The following is a 12,072-nucleotide window of genomic DNA, read 5'->3' on the forward strand; positions in this document are numbered from 1 at the left end:
AGACACTACTCACAATGTTGAACTTAACACCTGAAAGCAAACCAAAAACTAAATTCAGTCAATCCTAACAAAGTGCAAGCTGAGAAGCAATTCATATATTAGAGGATTAGATAGTCTAGTATTACACTCTCAATCTCAATGAGACAAAGTGCATTAGGTTTTATTATTGACTGTTTTATTTCATCAGATCGCTGATAAAATGATGAAACCTGAGGAGCTCTATAGTAGCAGAGACCACAGCCAGAAAACAGCTAGCGAGGCACAAGCAACAAGGGTAAACAAGCAGCAGCAGCGGCCAACAGGGTTAATCACACTTTCACTGCTTGCATGCTCTGGAGTGAGTAGAGGCAGAGACCAGCGGAAGCGGTTATTGTATGTTTTTTTTTTCCTTCTTCTATCAGAATGAAGATTTTTTTCCACACCATTAGAGCTCTATGCTGAGTTGTCCGAAGCAGGTCTACTGATACAGCAGTAGCACCATCTGCCATGAGCACAACCAGTGAATGTGGAGACATCAGCACACTAGAGGAGTCACACTACGTGGACTGTGTAGTAGCCCTTGTCTGTACAACATGGCTTTATGGGTTATGGGGGAACAATACTAGGAACTAGGGCTGCAACGATTATTCGAGTACTCCAGTAATATTAAAGGGCAAAATGCATCGACCACTAATTTAGTATTCAATGACTCATTAGTGACGTCATCGAGAATGGTGTAGGAGGCCCAAGGTTAAAAGCCCGGGTGAGCCGTTTGCAGCTCGGTGTGACAAAGCAGCTTTCTAAAGTAGGAACTATGACATTTGCGTGTGAACCGAGTACTCGAATAATTGTGAAAATAATTGGCGAGTATTCGATTATCAAAATAGTCGTCTGTTGCAGCCCTACTCAGAACAGGACCTAGTCTACCTTGAAGAACCCCTGAAGGACACAGAGCTTACGAGTGAGACTAGAAGTGAACACTATAATAAAATTAGAAACATGTCTTGATGTATTGGAGCTCTTAGCAATGAAAGTGGGCGAAGCTTATACAACTTATTTGTTTATTAAGTTGCAATCATCGTGCCATCTTTACTAGCTATCTTCTCCGCTGTCAGTTATTCCCTCCTGACACAGTTTGAGAGATAGCATACATCACAATTTTCATGGTTGATTTTACAGTCTAAAATCCATTAATATTGTACACTGATGAATCCAGTATTTGTAGTATGTAACCACCAGGATGTCCAACATTATGCAGTCCAGCAGTATAGGTAGTATCTAAAAACATTCCCCATTAGAACAGCTCCACCCTGTGCTGTTAAATGAAAAATAAATATTCATGAATTAGGCAGTGTTTAAGTATAATAGGAAAGTGATCACTAACAATTACAAACAAGCAAAGACATATCAGCCACCTCAGCAGTTCTGTATTGTATTATTGCAGCCCACAAATGAAATGTATGGTCGAGAGTCACCGCACTTATCAATCCAATTTGCAGCAGCAGTAAACAAGCGTTGTGAGCCAACAAGCTGTGATAAGCAGCTCCGGACACGACTTGGCCAGCACCAACACACACTCACACTCACACACAGACACAACAAGTGAAGACATTGTTCCTCTTTCCACTGTACTAATACAGCAGTGCACAGTGTAGCACCATCTGGCATGTTTTCTTGCCTTCTGCAACTACTCAAATCTAATGCTCAACATGATCCACCTCACATTGCAGCATCATAAGTGTACTGGGTCCCTAACAACTACCACAGCCTCTGTATGTGACGGTGGGAACGTTTGTTAATTCTTCACCCACAGTTAATTCTGCACCCACAGTGCAAGAAGGAACACTGCTGAAGGTCCTTTGTCCTGAGGGCAGTCAGACTCCACAACACCACTGCACCCTCAGACTGCTGCTGTGATTCCTCCACTCCTATAGGTACACCTACATCCTCAGGACACCGTCTGTTCTGGACCTTTATCTTCATGTTTGCAGTTGCTTGGTGCAACACTGTTTCTTCCCCCCCACAGTACAATACTCCTATTGGAGTTGTTAGTATTCATGATATTCATGAATATATGAAGTATATATATGTCTTGTCAAACTGTAATTTGTGTTACATTTAATGTAATCTTTATATTATTGTCACTATTTTTGCAATTTATATTCTACTTTCCACCTTATATTTTTATTCTATTGTATTCCATTTGTCTTTATACTGAATGCATGCTGCTGCTGCTGCAAGGACTCAATGTCTCATCGTATTAAAGTACCACATACTAGTCTGTTTGGCTGGTATTAAGAAGACATTTCCAAAAACAAAATGCAGTTTCTAAACATTTAGCAGAATATAATGAGATTTCCCCATGCTTCAGACAACTCAGTGGTTTTACTGCAGCTGTGTCTGATGTACTGTATGAAGGTCACACAGGTTTCAGTTCAATAACTGGATATCTGAAACCATTCCAATAGATGAACAAAAATAAAGACAAGATCCCAGAGTGGCAATGTTTCTCTCATAAAGAAGATGTTATGGCACTGACCTATGGCGCACCAATCTTTTATTAGAATTGTTTAAGCTGTTCACACTAAGGCCTATGTGCAGGGGACCTGCTGGCACAGTGTACACAATGGCTGTACAATACAATTTAGTTGTCCAACTTGTATGTTTTGCAATATACCATTTCCCAAAAGCAAACTTCAGTGATGATTGCTCAACACTGGTCATTATATATAGATGTTACAATAAACTATATCCTCATATTACACAGACATGCTCAGATGACCCTCATGTTGGCAGGCCTCGGCTGGCCCTGTAGAGAACATTTAACCATGGGTACGCCTGACTCACCACTGTGAAGTCTTCAGGACTGCAGTCCCTGCCTCTGTAGGAGCAGAAAAGCAGCATGTCCTTGATGTCGTGGCCCGTTCGGTCATAGAATTCACGCATGTTGAATGGACGTGGCTTGTAGTTGTCAAAGTCCGCTCTCTCCTTCAGGACCTGCAGGACGTTTTCCTCCACCAGGTGTGGGTCACGGATCTCATACCTGGACAGCAAGATCAGGATGGACATGATTACACATGCACAGACTAAACTAAATTAATATTTTAGGTTTATTACCACTTTTACATAATCATCCTCCAGAAACATTAAGCAAGAATGAAAGATTCAGATGTCTTCCAAGAATTCTCATAGACATAGTGGCAATGTCCCCATCTGCACCGACCCTATTGTACCTAAAATGTTCATTTCAAGAGTTTGGCAAGCAGACAAGTGATTCTGGCACGACAATGGGGATTAAAATGTAAAATAATAATAGAGATGCAGGAAAAAGATGACATTCACCCTCAAACTGAAACCGAATGTGTATACATGCCAGCTCTTTCACATTTAGTTCTGGCAAGCTCTCATTATAGTACAGTACCCACATGGGGTCTGAACCTGGCAGCCAAGCTGTGGTGTGCCAGCCACTATGGGTGGCACAAAGTGGGAGCGAATCGCTCATAATTTAGAGAATGAGAGTATTTCTTTTCATACAATCATGTTAATCATTCTGCTAAATAATTAGGGTTAACTGTGGTGGCAAAGCGCTTGTGTAGAAAGCATAACGATGTTCATAATGCTGTATTCTCCTACAGGTAAAAAAAAAACACACTAACTTATTTCTCTTCACAAACTTTGTCACATGACAAAGTACGACCTGTACACCTACGCTACAAACCTTTTGCAACCTGCTCACAGTCATTCACAGACACATATTAACCTCAATTAACTAGTACGACCCCGCCTGCCGAACAGACAGCCTGTGGACGACCCCTGCTGAGTGATGGGCCATCATTGCTACACGCTTCCAAAATATGGAGTGCTAAGAATATGCAGTGCTGACGGACGCTGTGAGAAAACATTTTTAGGACGCATCGAGATGAAAAGAACAGTAAAATGGTCTTTGAATTAGTTTTGAAATAAAGTAGTTGCTCCTATTTCTATTTATATTTTCCTAATTACAGCATCACAAAGTAATGTAGTAATGTTTTTGCCCCCAAATTTCTGCGTAACATGAAAAAAACAGCAGTCATCGTATAATAATAAGGCTCATATTGTGTTACTGTAATAATTCTGGACAGCTCAATTTACACTTGCAAACATGAATAAGTCTGTCCCCAAGCTGGAGAAGACAATATTAGAAGTGATAGGCAGAGAAAGACAAAGGCATCCCCCTCTCCTCTGACAATAAATCTGCGAATGACTTTGTGCACGGCGACAGCATTGAGAGTTATTTCTCATGGATATCGCCGCTTTTTCAAGCCCATAATTGGTGGTAAAACTTAATGGATTTTTTTGAAAAATTCCACAAGGTCAAGCTTTGTCTGTGCTTGTGAACAAGATTTTGTCCCTTGATGATGGGAATAATGCAAGATGATCCATGAATAAAAAATGAAACATTGTATTATTTCTTTTGTGGGCACTGCTTTAATATTCAAACGGCGATATATTTTCAAGTCATTTCCCAAAACTAAATTACAAAGAAGAACGTTCCTCATTACAGTAGCTACAGTGTCGTTTACCTGCTGGCAACAGAATGACAGACAGTGTGTGCTGTGATTTGGAATGAGGAATGTTCCTCTTGCTTCATGCTGAAAGGAGCTGGGAATCTGCCGTGCTTCGTGTTACATGTAGTTAACAGTGCTGAGACAGAAAAAGATTGGACTATTGCTCGTGCCAAAAGTTCCATTAAAAGAAAAAAAAAAAGCCAATTTGGTCTTCACAGAGTGTGTTTACATACCTGGTTATGATCTGTACATAATGGTTTTAGAAACATTCGACCTACAGTACAGTGACAGAAGCATGTAAACATCCTATATATAGATAGTGGCCGAACATGAGAAATTAAAGCATGCTGTTTATGAACAAAGATCTGAATACAGTTGTGTACAGGGACGTTTCATGTCAATACTACATCCTGTTTACGAAGTACAACACTACGACACCTATAGGTTACCAAATCCACCTTCTAGTTAGGGCAGTACAAAAATCAAGTGATTGTTCATTCCAAGCTTAAATGTCAGCCTTCCCTCACCAGGAAAATGTAACAGGAAGTCTATATTTCAATCCTCGTGGGTAGTTTATCTGGCCGCATGGTGGCAGAGCTAATCCTTGTGATGGTGGCCAAAAATGGCACCTATGGAAAGACATTTTTCCTTGTAAAATGTGTTTAATGTGATGATTTTGTGTGTTTTAAACTGACCTTCCTCTAGACTAGGGCTGTAATGAACCAAAGAAAGTCTTGGTCGACCGAAACCCTCAAATTTGATTCATCTGTTACCTGTGAAATGGGTGTCTGTGTTACCTGTGAAAACACCCCCATTAGCACTTGGTACATTCCTCCTTATAAAATTAACGCTACAAAAAGTCGAGCCAGAACGTATCGACTAATAAATCGACCAGTCGACTGGGAGATTACAGCCCTACTCTAGACCTCCTTCCCTTCCTTTTTTATTGCTTAACTCCAACTGCAATTAAAAACAAATGACCCTGGATGAAAATAAAAGTTAACAGTAAGTGTTTAAGCGAGGCCACTAAACTTGTAGAATTTTCTTGAAGACGTGTCGCTGCTCCTCCAAGCAGCTCCATCTGCTCTGATGAAGAACATCTTCAAGAAAACTTTACAGGTTCAGTTGCCTTGCTTCAAGCTCTTTAAAGAAAATTACCTGGACAGTAAATTAAAACAAAACAGCAAGAAAATGATTTAAAAAAATGCAAAACATAAAAAAACCTAAAGAGGCTACAATCAATGCTGAAAGGACTGCTCCCTTCCTGAGTATAGCTGACAAGTGGCAGAGCCATGTTTCCAGACAGGCCATGAAAAAAGCAGAAGGTGATTAAACACCAAGAAGGTGTCAGCAAGTTGTTGTGTCATTGAAAGGAATGAATGCTAACCTGGAAGATTGAAGAAAAACTGCTCAAATCATGCAGGTTAGTTACTCACTGAAAACAAGAAACAAACTTCTACTTCAGTACTGTGACCCACACAGGGACTACATCACTACACTGTCACACTTTATTCAAATAAGAAGCTACAGCGTGTTGTGAACTTAATTGAATTGTATCCTGAGCCTCTGTCTTATAAGCAACAAAAAGCTGCCAGGAGAGCACTTAAGACGCTGTGCTCACATCCCGGAGTCAGGAGGCTTTAGTTGAAGCGCATACAATCACAATAATATGGGTAGAATTTTTAATATTGCCCTGCCACTGCTCCCCAAAGCAATCACTGAAAACTCACTACGCATGGGCGGGGGAGTCTAAATTGGATTACGGGCCACAAGCACTTTAATTTTCTTGTGGGGGGCTAAACGAATGAAGGAAAACCACACCACAAAACCATACTCTAACTCTCCCTTTGAAGAAAAAAAAACACCAACAGTTGTGTTAGGTGTGTGTGTGTGTGTGTGTGTCTACTTCAGGCTGTGTGAGATGACACATCTTAATATAATCTCAGCTAATTATCCAATTACAGCTAATTGAACTCATATATTAACAAGGATTTGATTGTTTGTGTGCTGTCCTTGGAAATGAATTAACTGCTACGATTCCTGGCAGTTTTGATAATCACATCTTAATGATGCTGCACCTGTGCACAGTTATTATGCCACCTTGGACAAGATCAGGAAAAAAAAACACACAAACAGGGGCCACCGTGAGGTGACGCAAACCCAACACATCTCTATTAAATTACAGAAATCCACAAACATCCACAACATGTCCACGAAGAATCATTTTTTGAAGTTAATACTATTTTTCTACTTTAATCTTCTCTCAATCAAAATGCAAATAAACCTATTTCTGAAAAATCTGCTTCAGAAGCAACTTTTTTTTTTTCCCCACATACATTTTCTGCATGATGGCCTGGCTTCTCCATGTCCTCTCCAAAGCACTTTTTCACACCAGTCAAATCCTGAATGAGACCTGTGATCTTGCTGAGACAGATAATGCAGTCAAAGTTACCGAGCGTTACATTTAACAGCAATCCGCACAAACAGCTTATGTGAATTTAGAGCATGTTTGCAAGCTCAGGAAACATGTTGGAAGCAGAGACCTGTGTAAGCAGAAGACTTGCTTCTCTGCCTTTAATGAGCTGATGTAACACTTCTTGGCAGCATGCACTACATTACCAACACCTACTCCTAAATGACCTTTCTTTTTGCTAATTATCATATAATTGCCTCTGCGACATAATAAAAATAAAACTGAGCAATTTACTCTGAATGTGCTGCACTGTGTGACTTCAACCTGAAACAATACAATGAAAAAGTGATTGATTTTTTTCTTTTTTCTTTTTTAATCCTAGAGAAACTGCTGGAGTAGAGTGAGTTACGGTGAAGTTCTAGTAGTTCAGCTATAAAGTTTAAAGTGTTTGAAGCAGTGTTTTATTACGGCAAGTGCGCTCACTCCTGAGACAGAAGAAGAAGCGTGGCTCTAAATCGGTGGTCTTACTGTGAGGCAGGTTCCACGACAGTCTTGCGACCAAAGACAAGCTGAGATAAAATTCTAGTGGTGTCAGAAATTTAGGATGACTGTCTCACAGTGTGACAGCTGCTACGACCTGTCACTCCACATCCACATCCTCCTCCTCCTCGCATGTTGATGTACGTCATAACCTTTGATCGCCTGTGATTCAGTAAATGGTCATCGTACAATCTGCATGTCGTACTGAACTTGACGTCGTACCAAAGTTTATTAGATTCACGTTGCGTAGTGTCTCATGCAATGGTCTTAAAAGATCGCTAAAAATCGCACAGTGTAAACAGGGCATAAGGGACATTGTAAGGATTACTTCACAATGACATTGACCTTTGAAGTTACATTCTAATGAGTACTTTGACCTATCTCCTTATTTTATCCTTGACATTAACTGAAGAGTTATGCCAAATTTTGAGTATTTCCATCAAGGTTTTCTTAAGATATTATCTTTATAAGAACATGACAGACTTCCAGACAACCCAAAAACACAAAGCCTCCAGCCTCAGCTGCTGCCAGCATGGATGCATAAAATCTACCGGCCTTATCATCTGTAAAGAAAACGACATGTACTGTACCAATCTTTGAGCAGGCAAAAACTAAAACGGACACCCCCACTGCAACCCAAGGCCAAATGAACAGAAGGGGACGAAACTGTGAAAGAGTGTTAATCAGTGGGACAACTCTGTAGCTTAACAAACAGCACTAATTACACAGGGATAAAGGCTTGTTCATCACACAGCTTATGAGACACAAGTTAATTGCCTCTGCTTGTATTTCCCTCCCTCCATCTAAAGTCAACTCATCCCAAAGTCACTTAGAGCAAGAGTCACTGCTTTCATTTTTCCGTTTCCTTTATCTCGCGGCCTTATTTTTTTTACTCTCCAGGTGCATCTTATTTATTCCAGAAAATGTGGCTACGGCTGGCTACACACTAGAGGATTATCAACAAAAAAATATGGGCGATCACAGACGTGAGACAATTTTGAAAGATTTTTAACATGATATTGCTGCAGCCATATTGTGAGAGCACATGCCTGCTGTTTGCAGTAATGATTTCACTGTCACGATTTCCCACACAATATTCATCTGATCAGACCAAGCGGCAACCTCTGAGATGGAAGATGAAACTGCAGTTCACAGTTATGACAACAGTGTATTTATATTATAACTCACTCATTGTAATGAGGACTTAAAATACACATAGCGTATTTTTCAGACTATAAGTCGCACTTTTTTTCATCCTTTGGCTGGGTATGCGACTTATACTCAGGTACGACTTATATGAAAAAATATACATTTTTACATGTTTGTTGTTTTCACACTGACAGCCACTAGAGGGCACTCTAGGCTTGTCTACCTCAACCTATATATGTTTTTTTCTTCTTCGTTACGCATTGTTTGACTGGTGCGACTCATACTCCGGTGCGACCTTTAGTTCGGTAAATACGGTACTAATGATAGCTTTGAGTGCTGTACGGGTGACCTCCCTGCTTCTGCAACCTTAGCGCCACTAATATTTCACCTCTTTGCCTGTATTAGGAGTTTAGGTGGAAATATGGAGGCGGATCAACGTTGTCAGCTGCATGAGACAATGTTGTCATGCCGTCATGTTGTTGCCATAACCCAGTGACTTAGTCTTCTTTTTCTGTGTTACATTTAGCTCTAGTTGTGCTGCGTGTTTTGGTTGCCACCATGTTTGTATTAAGCTGTCAAAGCACACAACATCGAGCTCATGGCGCTTCCCAGTCCGCTCTAGTCCAGCCAGAAGTCGTACATTTAAAAAACTGGTTTGACATTCAAGGCTACTGAGGCCCCAACTCGGCCTGGACAGGTAAAAATCATCATATAGACACCACAGATTTGAGGAAGGCTCAGGTATTAAACCCTGTAGTGTGCAGCCAGCCTGCACAAATAAATCAAAACCTATGTTGATACTCTAATGATCTGCCATTACAGCTGACAGCACAAACAGAGAGGAACAAATCAACATAGGATGTAGGCACACTGGTTGAAATCTATACGATACAAGGGACTCAACCTGCAGCCCAAAGCAATGGAATCTTTCCTGTAAGGCTATCACCTGTAATAAGGAAGCACATATAGAGGTCACAGACAAACGATATTCAGGGAATTGGATTTATGTCACAGTAGCATGTACAGCACACACAGATCCACTCAGTGCCTCGGGCTGCACGGCTGTGTGAATCAATACAGATAAGTATTTCTAATCTGCATTGTACTACTTATCAGAGTGAGCAGGGCGGTGGTGGTGGTAGAGAGAAGAAATTCAAAGTCAGAAGTTTCAAAATGAAACAGTGAGCTTGTCGTGGCTGCCAGAAGACTCGATGATCAAAGCACAGCAGAAACAGCAACAAGTGTAAAGGGAGGGGATGGCTGTTGTGAATCACAGGCGCCTCTCCACACTTTGTCAGCAAAGGGTTTAAAAGTCTACTCATCTGCTTATCCAATATTTACATATTTGCCTTTGCATTGTAAGAAGATGATGAAGGAAGCAATTTGCAGTGGCAAGACTTTTTCCATCATCTTGGAAACGGCTCATCTATTATCTGTTACCTTAGGGAGTCCATGGGATCAGTGCAAGACACAGCAACAACGCACCAAAGTGTATAAGTAGAAATCAGCTGATGTGATCTGCAATGTCACGCCATTATTTAATTACAAACTGTAAAGCTCAGTCTTTTCCTCACTTTAAGAAAAAAAAGATATTTTATGATCTTTCCTTCTCTATCAATTCAAGACAGGGGCAGCCCAAGTTCATGCTCTCTGAGAGCTTTTAAAAGGCTTTGCGTGCCCCCTTTGTCCATGTTGGTTACACATCCCCCAGGGGCTTAACCTAACAGTGAAATCCAGTTAGACAGGTGTTAAAACATTGCTTTGCACTTCCATTCTACATAAAAGGTTTCACCCGAGACAACATAAACATCATTGGAAACTCAAGCTTGCAGTCTTCCAGGCTGAACTTTCATAAAAGTTCACTGCTGCTGGACCTATGACAAGCATCAATCGGCCAACATCAACATCTTGCACAGAGCAAGAACAGAGAGTCAGTCAGTGATTTTTATGCAATACATGCAGAAGAATGTGGGCATATTACCAAACTGTGTTTCAGCCAAATGTTTTCCTCTTTTAAGTGTTATCTCACACTGTGCAGTGGACACAATCAGAGACAGAATCAACAAATACTACAAAGCCCCACACAGATGAGTTTCCCGGAGGCAAAACCTTATCATCCAAGCAGCCAGAGTGCACAATGCTAGTTTGTTTAAACCCACATGACAGGACAAAAAAAACACACACACACACACATGATGTTACAGGTGAGGTGGTAGGAAATCAAACTACACTGCAGCTACACACACCTGCTGTTGAGCAAGGCAAGGAGCTCCCCAGCGTGGTACAGGTCGTTGCGCGTCACCCGGCTGAAGCGGAAGGAGTTGAGGTTGCAGAAGGTGACCGAGGGGAACACAATCAGCGGAGCCGCCACTTCATCCAGCTTGGTGATGTGGGGGTACTCGAAGTAAAACTGGACTCGGTCCACGCACACCATCACCAGCACACCCACTGAGGCCATGAAGAACAAAATCCACAAGCTGCGCTTGATACACATCCGCTCATAAGTGAACATGTGCGAGATGCCATGCAGCGTGGACCTGGTGGCGAAAACTTCAATGGGAGCCGGCCGCTTGTAGTCAATGTCGTCCGAGTCCGCTTTGAGATCCATTATGTCCCAGGGATGAGTTTAGGCGAATGAAGCGTGCGGGGTCGCTGAAGCAGAAAAACTGGCTTTACGGAGAAGTAGATGCTTTATTGACGAGGACGAGTGTCTGCAAGTTCACGCCCTTCTACGCATGTGTTTCTCATGCAGTCTGTGTGAGATGTTGCGTCACGGACAGCTCGACATGCAGAGCATGTTACCCGGGATATCTTCCAAAAAAAAAAACACACACAGTTCTCACATGAAAACAGCAGCTGGGAGAAGTGCAGATGGAGGAAGCGTGCGTTGTTTGCCACCTCGGTTAGGGGTCACAGTTCCATAATAAAGCCCGGTGTGGAGCGCGCATGGATGGATGGATGGATGGATGCCAGCGCTGCTGCCCGCTCCTCGCACCTTTCTGTAATATTATCACCGAGTTGATTTCACACTCAGAAACAGAAAACTGCACGCAACGGCTGGAGAGGGGAGCAAACAAACCTCGGCGAGGAGGAGGAGGAGGAGGAAGACAGAGAAGTCTGACTGAGGGGACTCACAGCGGCGCTGTATTCAGTCTCTGGCTTACATGGCATCCACAGCTCTTCATGTGCGATCCCAACACGTGCAGAATGACAAATAGCTGCTGATTGTATCGCCTATTGATGCTTCTTTAAAAAGCAGCCGTCGAGGTGTTGTGGGATTTCCACAGCCAGGATAAACAGCTGCATCACAGAGAAGCTGGGTCTGTCTGAGAGCTGCCTCGGTGCGCCTCTGCTCGCTCGCTTGCATCCATTCCCTCTCCCCCGAGCTGCCTCCACAACAATGCAGAGATGATTACTCCGGTTAGATTTTTTTTCTAATTCCCT

At 41.9% G+C, this 12,072-nt stretch overlaps 1 protein-coding gene across 1 annotated transcript in view; it reads right to left on the reverse strand.

Annotated features, from left to right (window-relative positions):
* Nucleotides 1–11,461, reverse strand: part of asic1b (acid-sensing (proton-gated) ion channel 1b) — a 143,036-nt gene extending 131,575 nt beyond the window's left edge. The window contains exons 1-2 of the mRNA XM_028406959.1: nucleotides 10,875–11,461; nucleotides 2,827–3,022 (exon numbers count right to left, since the gene is read on the reverse strand). Of these exons, the coding sequence (XP_028262760.1) occupies nucleotides 2,827–3,022; nucleotides 10,875–11,236 (558 nt within the window). The 5' untranslated portion in view covers nucleotides 11,237–11,461. The remainder of the gene's footprint in view (nucleotides 1–2,826; nucleotides 3,023–10,874) is intronic.
* Between the last annotated feature and the right edge of the window lie 611 nt (nucleotides 11,462–12,072).

Source organism: Parambassis ranga, chromosome 5 (genome assembly GCF_900634625.1).
Source record: "Parambassis ranga chromosome 5, fParRan2.1, whole genome shotgun sequence".
In the NCBI taxonomy this organism is placed as follows: Eukaryota; Metazoa; Chordata; class Actinopteri; family Ambassidae; genus Parambassis; species Parambassis ranga.